We start from the raw sequence: 17,058 nt of genomic DNA, 5'->3' as shown, positions 1-17,058 counted from the left end.
CTGAACTCTGAAACTTTTAGATATATGCAAGGGGACACAAAGGAGATGGTACAGCCTGAAGGAGAAGCTTTTATGTAGTAAAACCAGCCAGGTGGCCTCTGTATTAACTTCTTCCTCCATTTCTGGCCATGGTTGAGGAGAGCTGTTTCAGATCTTTCCTGCCCTTTGCAACTGTTTACTCATTTCAAACTCCGATCTTCAGAAGCGTAATGGAGAGACAGTAAACTAGCCGAAGTCTCAAAGTACGAGCATCTTGTACTGTGTTTTGAACCCTGCATTAGCAACACTGACGTGGGAACAAGGTCAGTGTCAAATTCTGTATGTACTGTGTCTCTGGGAAAAGCCTGCCTGCGAGGCTGCTCTGGCAGATTCTACTCCCAGCCCAGAGTGTGTGCCTTGGTATGGTTCCCCGGGGAATTAGGGAACACACTTGTTGCTAAGAACGAATGGGTGTCAGGTATCACAGAAGCAGATGGCTCTTCAATTAATTGGGGGAAAAAATGATGCTGTTCCCTGAAAGGAAACATCAGGTTCTTTGTAGCTGGAAATTTAGAGAAAACGGAGAAAAATCAGGATCATTTGGAGGAAGCTATGAGTATATTTTGGGTTGCAGATATGCCAGAGATCTACACTTTTTAAATGAATATATTGTTTGTAAGATGCAGTCATAGACCATGCGTGTGGTGAGGGGGTAGGGTGCCTTTTCATTTCTGGAATCTTAATCGAGGTCTAAATTCAGAAACCTGATGCTAACAAAAAAGAACTTTGTCATCCTCCATTATTATTTGGGAAACGTCACGCTATCTCTCTGGGATTTGATTTACGGCTTGAAGAAATACAATTCCTCAGGAACAGTGAGCCAGGGCAGTTCATTTCTTCCCATAAAGCAAAGGTCTCCAACAAATACATTGGATGCCGTTCTTTCCGATCTACTTTTATCTCGTTTTCAGTACCCGGAATAATTTGAGAGTGCTGAAAATAAACAACCCCATCCACCATTCACTATTGTGCTAGTATCCTAATTTTGCTGGTATCTTGCCAACTAATAAACAGAGAAGGTACGCTTTCAAATTCTGTGCTTTTTTTCATTACTTGATATTGACATACTGGCTATTGCTTTATGATTTCGTCTGCTAACAATGATTGAGTTCAGTCTTTCAACTCATACACACGACTTCTAATTTTAAGTTCTTTTAATAACCTTAAACACATGAAAAACAAATAGAATGAGCTGATAATTCAGCACAGTAAAATACACTTCACATATTTAGCTATCACGCTGTGGAATAACTCCACAATGTCAAGTAGCACACAATTAGTAAAACTGTAGGGGGAGGAAAAGGAGTGTTTTGATCCTGAAGAATTTTGATCCTAATCAGATTGAAATTTCAGCGTTCTTGTAGTGCTTAATATCTTCAATCACACACACACACAAATCAAACTGATGCCAATGTCAGGTTTCGCATTCTGTGACTGAAATAAAATGCTAAAATATACAAATGCATCTCGCTTTGTACAATAAACATTAACATCATTATAAAGTAAGATTGAGTCTAAAATTGTGTGATGGAATGTCTGATGTTTACCTAATTCTCAAACCAAAGCCAGCCCAGTAACAAAATGACAGAGCATGTAATAAGTCTTGGTTGTGTAAACATTGAAAGAAACGGCAAAAAGCCAGCATAGCATCTCGCTCGTCCAAAGCCCTAGGCTATTACTGAAGGATGCCTCAACTGTGCCTTCTTGGCAGGAGAAGGTCATGGTGACATGGAATCAGCTCAAGTATAAGATAGAATTCTAAAACAAAGGGATGGTTAAAAAATAAACCGCATTAACTATTTAGCTTTTCTTCCTGGAGCTATTGGCACAATTCCTGGTTCTGTCCATGAAAGGCAGGTTGTAGTCATCTGATCATATTTCTGATATTTTGAGATCTGTCTTATGCTCCAGTTTATGGATAAAACTTAAAGAAAAAGAAAAAAAGACCTGACAGCTTTTGAGAACTCAAAATGCTATCTTTATCACTTAGATCTATGTTTCTAGCATGGGCACCTGTAAATCCGTAGATGAACTTGTTTCTAGAATAAGAAAAGTAAAAGGGAATCTCAGCTGCACCAGGATTTGACAACTCTGATAAACTGAACCAAAACCTTTGGACCATTTACTCTGTCACTAGGTTAACAGGAGACGCCTGGGAGTTCACTGGGTTTCAACATAAAGAATCACTAGGAATCATTATCTATACCAACACAGTGGGTTAGTGGGATTCCAAAACCAAGGGAGTTTAGGTCCTCTTCTTTCACACTGAGACCAAGGACTTGTGTGATTTTTTTCTCTTTAAGCCACCTTACTGGAGTTACTGAGCCCAATTTCATTGATTCTTCAGGCCAAATTGAGCAAATCAGCCTTTCAAGGTTTGAATTTTAAATCACTCATATTAGCAATTATTTGAGCACCTTTGCCTATCATCCTCCAGCTCGCCATTGCTCAGGATGTATTGACCTCGAGATGACCAGTCGTGTCTCGCTAGAGTCACACACTCCTGTTACCTAGAGCATCTGTGTCACTCTTGACTTATGAGAATGGCAAGACCATCTACTGCTTTGCCTCTGCCTGTAGCCCAGCAAATAGGAGGGCAAACCACAAATGCTAAACCAGAGAAATATGCTTTGCGTTTTGCTCTCGTCCCTGTCTATAGAAGATGCTGAATTTGCCTTGAGATATCCTTAGGGTTCTTCCTGGATCACATCAGCAATGACTCTAAAACCTGGAAACAGTGGCTTGAGGGAAAACTTCCTTTCTCTTTCTTACATTGTGTCCCAGCAGCAAGACTCAAGGCTTAGGCTCTGGAGCTGCGGAGATTTGGAAAAAAGAAGCCAGAAAGTATAGAAGTGGTGGCAGTTTTCCCTTCCTAGAACTGGATCCAGGATGAGGAAACGCTGGAAGAGTTATTTCAGAGGAGGATTTCCAGCTTGTCTATGAGATCATTAGAGTTAAAAAGCACAACCTATCCAATATATTGTGGAGGGGTTAAAACACACAGTAGCCTGTTTCTTAATTACAAAATTCCATACTTCCTAACAAAACGAACACACAGCTACCTGGCATAATGCATTCCATGCTGTTTTGCATCAATAACCCCTACACTTCCCTCCTGAAGGCGTCTCATCGCCAAATGCAAGCCGACTGCTTAATGCAGGACTAATTAGTATATCCCCTTCCAGTCTGCAGGCCCTCCATTGTAATTCCTTCCCAGCTCATTTTTTTCCACCACCAAGCATCAATCAAAGTAAGTGCCCTGTCTGCCTAGGAAACACAAGATGTCCTCCATGCATTTGTCATCTGCCACACAAACAAAGGGGGAATTTAATTGTTGATTTGGGTATGCAGCCATCGCACGCAGTAAAGGAAGCAGCGAGTGAAGGAAGAAGGGAAGGTGTAAAGTTGATGGGTGGGCCAAATGCAGATGGCACAGGGGACTTTCTCTGTTTCCCGATCTTAGCTTTTTCCAGGGCTGGGTCTTCAGGGATTTAGCTGCCACCTGATCATTGGCTGGACTTTTTCCCCCAAAGCAAACGAGTTTTTCCTCTTCTTCCATATGAATATGAAAATTTGCGTGAAAGGAAATGCATGTAATAGCTACCACGTCTGACTTTTTTTTTTTTAGAAGCCAAGTCAGCCTACATCGTGTGCCTGTGCATTAACTAAAAAGACTGTCAAATGGAGATAAAATAAAGCTAGGCTTTTATGCAAGAGTGAATTGGGTTTGTTTTTGTTTTTTGTTTTTGGCCACACCGTGAGGCATGAGGGATCTTAGTTCCCAGAACAGGGATCGAAACTGTGCCCCCTGCAGTGGAAGTGTGGAGTCCTAACCACTGGACAGCCAGGGAGTTCCCAGGAGTGAATTAGTATTATTACTTTTTTGCTAAGTGCTGATTTTGGCTTTTTAAGTCCAAGGTCAGGCAAACACAGGGAACAGAGACCAGCAAGGGCCTACGTACCAGCTGAGTGTCCCTGCTCCATTGCATTCTAGAAATGCAGAACTTCAGGCCAACCCTCAGGTTTGCTGAATCCGAATCTACAGTTAACAAGATCCCTAGCTGACTCACATTCATGTAAAATTTGAGAAGTACTGACTACACTGGTATTTAGAAGGCCTTATTTTACATGGAGTGAAAGTAAACACAAATCCACTAATGATCTTCAGGACTTCATTTACCCCCCTCCAACTGAATGAATTTTATGAATGGTAGTAAAATGTGAATAGTCAAGTGGCTCTGAAGGCATCTCAATCAGTATTCAAATAAACGAGTGTGATTGCTTGGTAAAGAGATCAACTTCTTTACAAAGATGTAAAGTTTTGAATTTCAGTGGAGAAAGTTAATATTTAGCAGAAATAGTCAACTTGTAAGCAAAAGGAGGTCTTTAGTTTTTCCCCCAGGTTAATATTTTTCTATGTACTTGACTGCACATGTGAATAGGAACAGTCATATTTTCCCTGTTCATGGTCATCTAACATTTGTGAATACTTACTGCATATAAGCTTCGCGGTAGTCCCATAAAGTTCAAAAATAACTAAGTCATGGTCTCCATCTTCAAGCAGCTGACATGTTGGTAGAGAAGCCAGCATGAAAGCAGCCAGTTTTGAAAAGGCAGAATAAAATGAGGATTATCATGAGGTATAAACAAAACACAGAAGCCCCAGAGGTGGGGATAACCAAGGAAGGATGAGAAGTTGCAAAGGGGGCACATTTTCCCAGGACATTGAAAAAAAAGATGGCAGGAGGGACTTCCCTGGTGGCCCAGTGGCTAAGACTCTGCACTCCCAATGCAGGGGGCCTGGGTTTGATCCCTGGTCAGGGAACTAGATCCCACTTGCCACAACTAAGAGCTCGCATGCCACAACTAAGACCCGGTGCAGCCAAATAAATAAATATTAAAAAAAAAAAAAGCTGCCAAGATGGCAGGAGATATGATGGGGGGGGGGAGGTGGCCTAGGAGTGGGGCAGGTGTTAAGGGCATACCAGGCTTTGAAGAGCACATGAAAAGATGCAAAACATAACACGTGATTTTTTTCTCTCTGCTCAGAAAGCCAGATCTTCGATTTGACGGATATATTCGAATACAATTCTAATATGGATTCTTGGGCTTTTCCTTATTACTATATTTCGATTAGTAGCTGCTTTTATTATCATAAACAGAGAAACACCTGATTGATATTTGAGAGAAACTAACCCGTTGCTCCCATAAAGCATGATCAAGGAAACAAAACAATACTTCTAAATCATCCGTTTTAACAGAAATCAATTAACCTAAATAAAATCAACTCCATTACTTCTCGTACTTCATAGAAAATAAAGAACAAGATGACATTTTTTTAAAAAAATACTTTCTTTAAAATATTAATTTAATGACACCCTGCATATCTCAAAAAAAAACCTCAAACCTTTTTTTAAACACAAATGAGCAGTGTAGGATTTAATTTGTGTATGAGTTTAGCATACAGAGTTTTTCCACTAATACAAGGTTAACTAAAGAGCAGGTTATTGGAACCTCTTTAAGAATTCCCATCCCCTCTCTGACCTCCTCAAATATGGAGGGAGACACATCAGCTAGAACCCTCCTGATTACAAGTAACAGAAAACCCAAGTAAAAATGATTTAAACTTTCTCTGTAATTGTCTTCACTTTCCCTGCATGATCAAAAGACAGTTGTAGCACCGCTAGTGATCAGTTCCTCACAGGACAATGTCCAAAGTCAGGAAAGGGTCAGTTGCTACTTTGTGTTCATGTTTTGAAAGAAAAGAAAATATCCCCGCAGGTCCTCCAGGAAAGTCTCATTGTCCAGCATTTCATCAAGTGCCCCAGCCTCAGCCACACACTGTATGGAATTACCGTGGCAGTTTAAGCAATCAACATTTATCCTTGTGAGACTTAGGGGAAGACCATCACACATAAAGCCCCAATGAGAGTTCCATTACCCAGAAAACAGTGGCGGAATCGCTGTTCAAAGGACAATCAACAATGACCGCTACCTGGGAGAATCTGTAATTCTGGTAACAAAGCACCAGGATTTCTAACAATCCACAGAACAGGTGAACACATGAAGTTTGTCTGGACTCCTTTAAATAGTCCCAATTTGATGGAACACTAGTTTTTGTATACCTCTGCCTCACCACTTAGGTATTTCTTGCTTAAGATGTTTAGTGGGCTTGGGCTTCCCTGGTGGCGCAGTGGTTAAGAATCTGCCTGCCAATGCAGGGGACATGGGTTAGAGCCCTGGGCTGGGAAGATCCCACATGCTGCGGAGCAACAAAGCCCATGCACCACAATTACTGAGCCCACGTGCCACAGCTACTGAAGTCTGCACACCTAGAGCCCATGCTCCGCAACAAGAGAAGCCACCGCAATGAGAAGCCTGTGCACCACAACAAAGAGTAGCCCCCACTCACTGCAAGTAGAGAAAGCCCACACACAGCAACAAAGATCCAATGCAGCCAAAATAAATAAAATAATTAAAAAATTAAAAAAAAAAGATGTTTGATGGGCTTAATGAAATGACTGCATCCAGAAACACAGAGCCTGCCACACATAAAATAAACCTGCCTGTAAGATTCACCCTTTTTTTTTTTTAATGTTCATTTCATTTATTTGATCACTCTGGGTCTTAGTTGCAGCAGGTGAGCTCCTTAGTTGTGGCACGCGAACTCTCAGTTGCGGCATGCATGTGGGATCTAGTTCCCTGACCAGGGATGGAACCCAGGCCCCCTGTACTGGGAGCGTGGAGTCTTAACCTCTGCGCCACCAGGGAAGTCCCTCACCTCATCCTTTCACCTTTTTTTACTTCTCCCTACATCCCAGCTTAACCTCTCCAGTACTCCACTCCTCTTCATTTTTAAAGGAAAGTGAAAGAATTCACTCAGGCCAGGTTGGACCTGCTGTGCTTTCACAGGACTCCACGCCACTTTCCATAAGTCATCATCGTGATAAACTTATTAGTAAAAATGACTGATAAGCCTCTGTCTGCCATTCAAAGGCAAAGAGAGGCAAATCCTTATTTCCAAAAGAAAGAAACGTTTGCAACAGCCTCCCACAATAGACAGTCTGCCCCCTGAGTCTTGCTATCCAGTGTTTCATCATATTCCAAACCTAAACCAACTCCTGGGAAGGGAAACGGAATTTCTGTGACCAATTGAGACAGACAGGAGGACAGGCCAGTGACAGACCTTGCTCACTTTGTTATCCCCCCCATGCCTGGCACAGAGGCACATTCAAAAAAATTATTTTTTGAGTGAGTGAATAAATCCACCACTTCCCTGATTTCCTAGTCATAAATCTTAATTCCATGCTGAAGAGTTCACTGCATCCCTTTATATAACAAACCCCCACCAAAAAAAGAAGGTATGGGGGCTAAAAAATACTCCGTTCTGAACTATTTCGGGTCAAAAAGGGCAGGAATAAATGATACTGAAACTCCCTGGTCGGACTGAAAACAGCTTTAAACAAAAAATCTGAGATCTCACTTGTGCCAATAATTACTTTGATTCTTCCAGCCCTAGAATGTGATCCCCTCATTGTTTAAAAGCCTTGGTCTCCAGCTCAACACGTTATCATCAAGAAAAGGGAAATTTATTTTTCAAATTTAACAAATTGACATGTTCTCAATCAATGAAAAGTTTTCTGCATGATTCAATATTAACAGTTAATAAAAATCTATCAATCGGTGGCGGTATAGGAAAAAACCTCTTCTGAAGTTATAAATCACACAGACAGCAGTTCAAGCAGGGCCTGTCATTAGGGTATGAGGGGGAAAATCCATAGATGATGCAGTCATTCACAGACCACCCACGGATCTTCTGTCCTTAGGTTCGTAACTCACATTCAATATCAAATATCACTAAACTTGACCAAATATTGCTTGGCGCATAAATTTACAAAAAAACTTAAAAACCCATTTGTGGATGCCTGCTATTTAAGACATCTAGCTCACTAATTGCAAAATCTATAGGAAAGTCTGCACAGCATCAAAGTCTTGCTTGATCCTATGAGCAGTTCTAAATGAAAAACTGTCTCTATTGCAAGTAAATAAAGCACTAAATGCACAGTTCCTGGCTCTAATGCTGTTTCTCTTGTGGGATTTGAAAATGACCTTCCTGTAAGCATCAAGGACTATAACTTTTTAGATAAAAAAAACTTGTTCTTGTTTTAAGTCTATGTCAGGTTCGTTCCCCCATAGCCCACAGTTTTCAAAAGCTGAGGGAAAAGTAATCCAGAATTAAAAAAAAAAAAAAAAAAAGTCCTGTTTCCAGAATGAAGTTCCCTGTCAGCCTGCCTTGGGCCTTAGGTGGAGAAGCAGAGATTAAAGAGTCAGTATTCTTTTTCATGTTTCATCTGCCAGTTTTGTGAATGTAGAAAGAAAAACCAGTGGCTATAGCGAAGCATCCAACTGTGCTATTAAGTAGAAAGTGTGATTCTGGCACCCCCCCCCCCCCAACTTACACGCTCACATTAGCTTACTCACATTAGTGAGTACGAAAATAATGTTTGAGTTTCTAGCAGAAAGCCCCCCACTCCGCATTCTCTGCAGCCATTAAGGAAGGTAGCTCAAGCGGGGGGGGGGGGGGGGGGGGGGGGGGGGGCGGGTCGGTCCACACAGCAGATGCATCCTCATATCGCCATGACGATAATGAAGCCCTTTGTTCAGCTGTGTGAATGTCAAGTGTGAACATCTCCGATGAGCTCACCATTTCCTATTTATTCTATGCTTACCTGAATACACCAAGTATTACAGCTTTTTAATGCATATGCAAACCTCTAAAACGTCCTTTTGTGAGGCACTTTGCTAAAAGACCGCTTTTGAGACGTGTTCTTCATCTCCTCTTCAAACTGAATTAGACTGCTTCCTTCTTTTGAAGACACAAGCAACTCACTATTTAGAATCTTTGGCTTTGATTTTGCAGAACAGCCCAACAGGAAGAGACCATGTTCTCTTTTTTTCTCCATATTTCTGAAGGCAAACTTGGACTGATTTGTTTTGATTTACTAACAGAGTTATGTTCCTGCCACAGACACAGGCTTCCTTTATGTCCTTTCAATCCTCAGTCTATCTCTGTGGACAAAGTTTTCCCGAGGAACACTGAAATCCCTCTGTTGGTCACTGCGTGCAGAGCCCTAGATGTGTGTTCCGGCAACAGCTCATCAGATTTGGGGAGAGAGGAGTTTTTCTCTACAAGCAGTACATTTCTTGTATGCCTGCCACTAAGTTCAAACCAAGAAACCAGGTGACTTTTTAAAGATAGTCAATCAAACTGAGCATCCAGTCTTTGGGGGGGATAAAGTGTGTGTGTGACGTAAAAGGGCACGTGTTCTAACACATAACGCTCACCACATTTTTCTGTGGATTGAACTGTATGTGCCCCTCCCTTCACAATTAAGGGTGGGTGGTATTTTGACCCTTAGCGACAAAAATGATTCCATGAGCAGGACTGCAGTGGTTCAACCGGGAAGATGTAAGTGTCTCCTTGTCTCTAGTAGTTTCTTCTCCCAAATGTGGGGTCACTCCTGTCCGCTGAAGAGCACAGTCTGTAACTCAGGGACATGTGCAGCTTGGAAGGTGCGGCAGTGCTGATGACAACTTCTTGGTTTTCCTCAGGGCTGAGGAGTAGCGGCCAAAAGCGATTGGCTACACCCTAGACTTCAGAGCCCAAAGGAGCCATCGTGCAGTAGCAGGGCATCCACGGTTATGCCTGGGACCATCCAAGACTGTAAGGGCATCTGGGAAAAACACACTCGGCCTCCCTGTGCCTTCATGTTTACCCTCTAAAACCTAAGAAAAGGGCATTTCAGATCCTTAAATAAAAACTAATTCCTGTCACACATTCTAAAGACATCTTTCTAGAAAAGTTATGATGTGATCATTGAGTTCAGTGGGCATACGTAGGCTGGTGTGGACAGCAAGAAGTAAGTTTTGGGATAAACCAAAGAGAAGATGCCAGGTTGTGTGTTAGGAGTACACAGGCTGTATCATGGCATAAAACTAAAAATATGATCCACGTAGATAATTTCCTCTCTCTCTGTTTCCTCTCGTTATAGTTTGAGCACATTGTTATGAATGTTCTCCTGGGCTCGTTGGTTTAATGAGTATCCATCTCTTTTCAAGGGACAATTAACTATTTTTTAAAGACTTCCATATCAAGTAACTTACATCATGCTTCTTTCTGTTTTTCTCCACAAAAGGCATTTTGTGAAATAGACAAACACAAACATTCTCTTATTTCTCTCCATTATTTAAAGCTAAAACCCCAAAATAAAAACAACAGCCCTGGATTAGAGAGAATCAAAAAAGTTTTTGTGTTTTTCAAGTTGTCTAATTTATTACAAACTAAAAATCTCTTTCAAACTGGCACCAAGGTGGCTTTTCTTCTTGAGCTGATTAGGACCACATGAGCTCAGAAGAAGCTGTCAGATCCTGCCTCTGGCACAGCTGGAACGATCCAACTGATTTGCCAGTATGATTTTTTTTTTAAAGAAGGAAGCTTCATCCACAAATCATCAATTTATATTCTAGAGCCCCAAGCAGAAAGTATTCCTTATTCATTTTAAAAGAAGCAAAATTCCATTGTGACCTCTTTTACAGGTCCTCCTTAACAAACAAAAGCAGCTGGGGTGATCTTTTGGTCAACATCTCATGCTACAGTAGGAGGTAACTCAGCACCTTCTCGCAAGTTATCTAGATTCCCACGGACACATGGGGGTGTTATTCAGAAAACACTGATCGTCAGGAAACAGTCACAATCTAAGACCATGCTGGAATGGCTACCTTTTCAGAATTCTGTTTGGCAGGCTGGCCAGGGCAAATTAACGGATTAGGTCAAATTTGTCTTCTGGAGCCAACGGTGATGGGCTCCCGGATCTACTCTATGGTATTGGCCACGGTAAGTGAAGGCACTCAAGTAGCTCCTGACTTCCAGGGGAGCCCCTCAGGGGTCCCTTCCTCTGAAATCCTTTCACCACCACTTCCTCATGTAAACCTACCTGGCCTGCCTCTCTCTCACTGAGGTCCCCTCTCTTTGCTAGATGGCCCTTGGCCTAGGTGATAAATAATATTCATGTAATCATGCGCCCCAAATTTCTATTTATCTTCTCAGGAAACACAGATACACCTAATCAGACCCAAAGTCATGCAGCCTTAACCCAGAAAGGTGACACCATATCAGCCTTGTAACAAATAAACCTTTCAGTCTGTTCACAGCACACCCGTGGGGCCCGCTCCCAAGGCCAGTGTTTCGCTGGTCATGCATTTCAGAAAGGAGATTTTTTTTGTTTCTTTGTTTGTATTCTTTGAGCATATTATTTGGGGAGGGGGGAGTGATCTTTATGTTGATTTTGCAAATTCTAATTAGACTTTATAATTCCTGTCTCACTTTGCCCCTTTCTATGCACTGTATTGTGGGGTACTTTAAAAAAAAAAAATTTGCCTGCTTTGGGTCAAATTCCAGTCCAAAATCCTCAGCCAGGCCGAGCTGGCCTACCATCTCAGTGTTTTCTTCATGTGACTCTAAAAAGGGGGCTCCTTAGTCTCTTTGCCTTGATTAAAAATACTAGCGGGGATATGTGTATAAAAACAGATGATTGAACCTGGTGTACCCCCCCAAAAATAAAAAATAAAAAAAAAAATAAAAATACTAGAACCACGTGAAAGGATCCCTTGTTCCAGATACACAGCAGGTAGAATTATATACCAACCATTGATTGGGGTGCTGTAAGTTTTCTCTGTGAAAATAGTGGGCAGAATTTCATAACCCACTGCTCCTCTATTAATAGTTAACCAGGTTGAGAGAATTTGAATAAAAGCACATCTTGTTGCATGCAACAACGGTTTGACAGAGGAGCTGTATGGCAGAGTCAGTATTTTACTGCTTTCAGCTTCACTACGCAGTTTTGTAGCCGGGGAAGCCATGCATGCAGAATGGCAGAACTTGCAATTGGCTACAAAAGTACTGTACAATCCTACCTGTGGAGCCTCGTCACCAAGAGAAGGTGACAGTTCCGCGTTTTAAAAATACCCTAAACTGTGGAATAGTTTCTGAATAGAACTCACCACTCTTTGAAGCACTCATCAAAGCAAGGCTTTTTCAAGCAACCGTTAAGACATAAGTATTAAATTTTACAACCATCCATTTGGTGTATTGTGAGACAAAAGAAAAAAAGGAGAATGGGAGAAAAGCATTGATGTTTGTATGTTTATGGATAAAACATGTGGAGGTTTGATGTTTGACCACTTTCAGAGCCAGGAAGAATGGCTCAGACACGATGGGAAGAGCTTCCACAGCCTTGAACACAGCTCTTTTCCAAAGTGACTTCCCTTCACCCATCCACCCTCCTCCCAAAAAAATCAAAATGTACTTCATGAAACTATTGTATATGAAGCACTTATTAGCCATAATTAAATGGACAATATGAATTTACTACGTCTTTAGGACTCTGGCTTGTTCTGGTTTAGAGCAAGATGATTAATGCAAATACATATTACTTGAGATAACCATTTAGCAGCTAATTTAGCCAAATTTATTACAGCAGTTAGAGGTTTTTCATTTTAGCAGACGGAGACAAGGACATGCCAAAAGTGGGCAGCGTGGATGAGTGCACACTGCCCTCTAGTGGCTGGCCAGCTGGCGCGCTGTCGGGGGTGTCGAGTGGCTGCAATTCGTATCCAAGTGATAACAGCACATTGTGCACGTTTCCGGCATCCTTTTAAACCCTTCCCATCCATAGCACTTTATTTCAGGGGCTGATTTACTGCACTTTCCCTCTTTTACTGGCTTGGGAGTACCCAGATACAAATCAAATCCATTTCAACTTGGCAAGATTTTGGTTAAAGTATCATTTTTAACATCTGCATTTTAAAGCTCTCTTTCCGTGGGTATTTAATGGCACCGTTTCACATTACTGATTGTTTTTACTTGCTCCTTCATTTGGGACCATATTTCAGAGTCTGTGTGGAGCTGTCACTCTGTTTGGCTCTAGCCAAGTCAATCCTGTGCCTCCCTTAGGCCAGTATTTCTCTCTGACTTGGTGAGGGAATGTATTTTGTTCGAACGTTCAGCAAATTCTCACCAGAATCTCCCCTGACTGACCAAAGTAGATTTAGTTCATACTATAAATTCTGTTCGACAAGATCAAAAGGAACCAATGTATAAGGACACGGGTGGATACTGTTGGCGCTGAGGTGAAACGATCAAAGACGGAGGGGAAAAGCATCATTGGAACCTTTCAGATATCCAGAATCACAAAGGGGGCTACCTCAAAGCTATGAATAAATCACATCCACATTTGCCTTTGCTCCCATCTGGCGTCAAGCCCATTGACAATATCCACACCACATTAGGTGTTCTGTGAGCCGAAAAGGTTTGTAGTCCTGCTATCCTTCCTTTCACACCATGGCTGCCCACAATGGCATAAAGTCTTGCTACAGACGCTAGTAACCCTAGCTCCGGCGCTGCCGCTCCACTGAATTGGTGGTTTTATTTGTCCTACTGATGGCTTCCCACATTAAGCATAGAGAGAGGCACCGCTGGCTCGGTGCAGGACCTCCCCTTTCTAAACTTCAGAGTTTGCAGAGGTGATAACCATTTCCTCCCAGTCTTAAGATGCAAACGCCTTCTGTTCTGTTTTGTTTTGTTCACCAGTGCTGAATAAGGGCCAGTGTGTGACAAAGTACTATCGTTGGATGCAGAAGAATGGAGGCTATATTTGGATACAGTCTAGTGCCACCATAGCCATTAATGCCAAGAACGCAAATGAGAAGAATATCATCTGGGTGAATTATCTTCTGAGGTATATTTTTGAATTCTTTTGCATTTCCTTCTACAGCTCAAGAGTGAATAGCTGACATGTATTATCTTTTGACAGTATCTTGTGTGGAATTATATGAAATTCTGCTTTTCTTTTCACAAGATTCAAAGAAATGGGAAAAGATCAAAGCTATGTCAGTAGGGATTTCCGGGGCAGGTTTCTGAAATGTTCGATACTTCTTGGTTTGCCAACATTTAGGCAGCTCTGCAGAAGTTGCTTTGGTTTCCCCACAAATGTTCAGGCCAGAAAAAGAACAGAGACTTTTGCCTACAGTGGAAGCAGGCGAAAAGCATCTTCTTCTCCCCCACATCCTCATGCACTCCAACTCTCATGAAAATTGTGCAAAGGGGATGGGGAAGAAGTGGCAGCATTCATTATGTTCCGTCTGTATCCCATCCCTTTGAAGCCTTCAGCATATTACATAGTGTTGGATTCCCCAGGCATTCAAGTTTTGGTAAGCAAAGGCAGTCGCTTTGCCGGAATCAAGACAATTTCAGTGTAAAAATGAAGGCAGTCTTCTTTTGCCTGCTCTGTGATCTCAGGCAAGTGTGACCGCTGTTTTAATGCATCCTCAAATTTATATCCATTAATGCGGCCAAGCTCAACAGCCTCCTGAATTCCAGTGTGCAGCACCATCCCTCTCTCCTTCCTCATCTGCTTGCCGCCTGTGGGTTCAGACGAGCACCAAAGTAACCAAGACAAGTAGCCTGGATGGTCTGCGTCTGGCGACAAGCTTTCTGGGAGGTCCTCCACCAATCCTGACATGAAGCTACCCAAATGCTCAGCCTGGCTCCCTCCCATCACTGTCATTTCAGTCTTTGGCGTCTCTTGGCCTAAAGCCACCAAGCAGGGCCCACATGTGGTCTGAGGAGGAAAGCTTCCAGTAGGTCTTATCAGTGGGAGTTGTTGCCCTTTGACTGATAATCTGGACAGGGAGTACCCCAACCCCACTTTTCTTTGAGACTGAGATGCCGACGGCCGTGGCTCGTCAGCACACGGACCCTCCACAGAGTGTGTCCGCATCCGCTGGCTATGACTTGAAGGCACGAATGTGCTTGCTCCCAATAGTGTATCCGTCAGACACGAGTGATCATTACCCTAGAGAGGGCTTTAATGTGCACCACTTAGAAGAGTCTGCATTCATCTACGTTCTTTTCCCATGTTTGACCTCTTCCATTCAACATTAATTCTCTCTAAAGGTAAAAGTGTGGGTATTTAACGGGGCTTTCTCCAAAGCCTGCTTTTCATGCAGACTATCCTCTGTGTTTGTGATATGCTCAAAACGGGTTCTGCTATCAGGGAATTCTTTTACTTAGAGGTTTACGGAACAGTGGCTCTATGTAATGCAGAAGGTTATAAAAACTCACATGCCAGAGAGAAAACAGAATAAGGTACTGTGGCTCTGACATACATTGGCTAGACAAAAATGGTATTGTGCCAAGGAGACCCAGTATTATTAAAAATTAGATATTAGTAACAGAGCACCATAGACTAGAGGATGTCTGCCCCCCAGGCTGCTGAAGCCTAGGGCACTAAAGTAATCCCTATGGTTGTTCATCTCATTCAGGGAGATTTCTTCCCATCTGGATCTTTCTTACTGCCGCATCCGCGTCATGACTTCCTACTCTGCCCCCAAACGGACGGAGTGAGGAGGGGTAAGAAGTCAGCCGGTGCTACTTCGGATCAGCACTGTTGGTCTAGCCTAGGATCACATGGTAGCAGCTCATGAGCATTTGGTGCTCCTTGCCCACCTACTTCCATATGGAGGGGAAGGAAGCAGTTTGGGTACCAAAGACCAGCCTTCAGGCAAAAGGAGCCTCAATGCCAGACCTGTTTCGGCAGACCTGTTTCAGAAGACCTGCCCTGGGTTCAATAATAAAAGGCTGAGTTGGATGACAAGTGACTTGTCAACCCCCATGGCATCTGGACCAAAGGAGACTGATGTAGATGAGCTTTGCCAGAGGACGCTCCCCCAGGTCTGCCGGTCATCAGGATCACTTCTCCAGGCTGCAGGTCTAGTAAGAAAGGCCTTGGCCTTGGCCAGATAGCAGCTATTGAAGTTGGGTTTTCTCTCCCACATTGCTGTCCTTTGTTCCTCCCTGAGCAATATTTTCATGTTCCCTCTTCCTGGCCAGAACTCCTCACTTCTGGGCCCCATCCAGGCTTGCAGGTCCCTGTTCTGAAATGACTGTTGCTCCAGTCTTCTTCCCGTGCCCTCACAAGGCACGGCGGAATTACAGAGACTGCAGAAGGGCTAAGGCTACCTCCCCACCATTGGGCTCATCTGATCATCTAGAGAAAGCTCTGCTGCTGACACTAATTCACACTAAGGATTAAATGCCTGATAATTTATCTGAAGGAATTAACCCCCCTGGGATATTTGCAGTTTTAGAGTAGTTACTGAAACAGTGGCTCTTTGATATAGGAATTTCACTAGAAATTAGCCAGTGAGTCAGTAATCACCTATGGTAGGTCTCTGGCTGACCAGGAAAGAAGACGCATTTTCCATTTGGAGGCAAGAGGCTTTCCTAGTGCCTTCAGGTTACAGTAGCCTATACTGCTCGTACACCTGGCTGGCCTTGGAGTGGCATTTCTAGAAGCTAGCTAACTCAAACTGACCGAACACACTCCCTTTTCCAGAAAAGGCTTGATTCTGAATTAAAAATGGAACAAAAATGAAGCACTTTTGTGCAAATGGGGTTAGATCCATTCTGTTAGGGCCTCTTTCACACTGGGACTCTCCCCACTGCAATCAGATCTCCAGCTAACAAACCACAGGTGTACACCACATGAGACGATGAAAATGTGATTGTAATGGGTGTGTTGACAGTTCAGTAGCCATCATGCATGCAGCCCAAGGTGCACCTGTGCGTCTGTCAGATCATTAGGCGCTGAGGGCTCTGCCCCCCTCTCCACCCCCACCGTAGCCTTAGAGCCATCTGAACCGCTGAGAAGCTCCATCAAGGAGCCAACACAAGGGTCCCGAAGCCACGGACTCATTAGGAGCCAGGAGAAGACAGGGCACACCAGGAGGCAGGGGAATGAATTGTTGAGGGTACTTCGCTGATCCTCCCTTCCCCCAGGTGTGACACGGGCAGGAACGTCAAGCAGCACAGTTGCCTGACCCCCAATGGTACCTGATGATTTAAAAGCTTTTTAGTGGCTTTCGTGTAGCATTCGGGTATTCAATCACTGTAGCAAGGTG

At 43.0% G+C, this 17,058-nt stretch overlaps 1 protein-coding gene and 1 long non-coding RNA gene across 4 annotated transcripts in view; one reads left to right on the top strand and one right to left on the bottom strand.

The window, feature by feature from the left end:
- LOC130846643 (uncharacterized) overlaps window positions 1-17,058 on the bottom strand; it is a 172,635-nt gene that overhangs the window by 54,125 nt on the left and 101,452 nt on the right. The window lies entirely within an intron of this gene.
- NPAS3 (neuronal PAS domain protein 3) overlaps window positions 1-17,058 on the top strand; it is an 854,881-nt gene that overhangs the window by 834,263 nt on the left and 3,560 nt on the right. For all 3 annotated transcript variants that reach the window (XM_057725005.1, XM_057725007.1, XM_057725006.1), the window contains one exon: window positions 13,688-13,835. In XM_057725005.1, the coding sequence (XP_057580988.1) occupies window positions 13,688-13,835 (148 nt within the window). The remainder of the gene's footprint in view (window positions 1-13,687; window positions 13,836-17,058) is intronic.

The sequence above is a fragment of the Hippopotamus amphibius genome, chromosome 2, assembly GCF_030028045.1.
Source record: "Hippopotamus amphibius kiboko isolate mHipAmp2 chromosome 2, mHipAmp2.hap2, whole genome shotgun sequence".
In the NCBI taxonomy this organism is placed as follows: Eukaryota; Metazoa; Chordata; class Mammalia; order Artiodactyla; family Hippopotamidae; genus Hippopotamus; species Hippopotamus amphibius.
The sequence above is the reverse complement of the archived record's forward strand: the minus strand, read 5'-3'. Positions and strand labels throughout refer to the sequence as shown.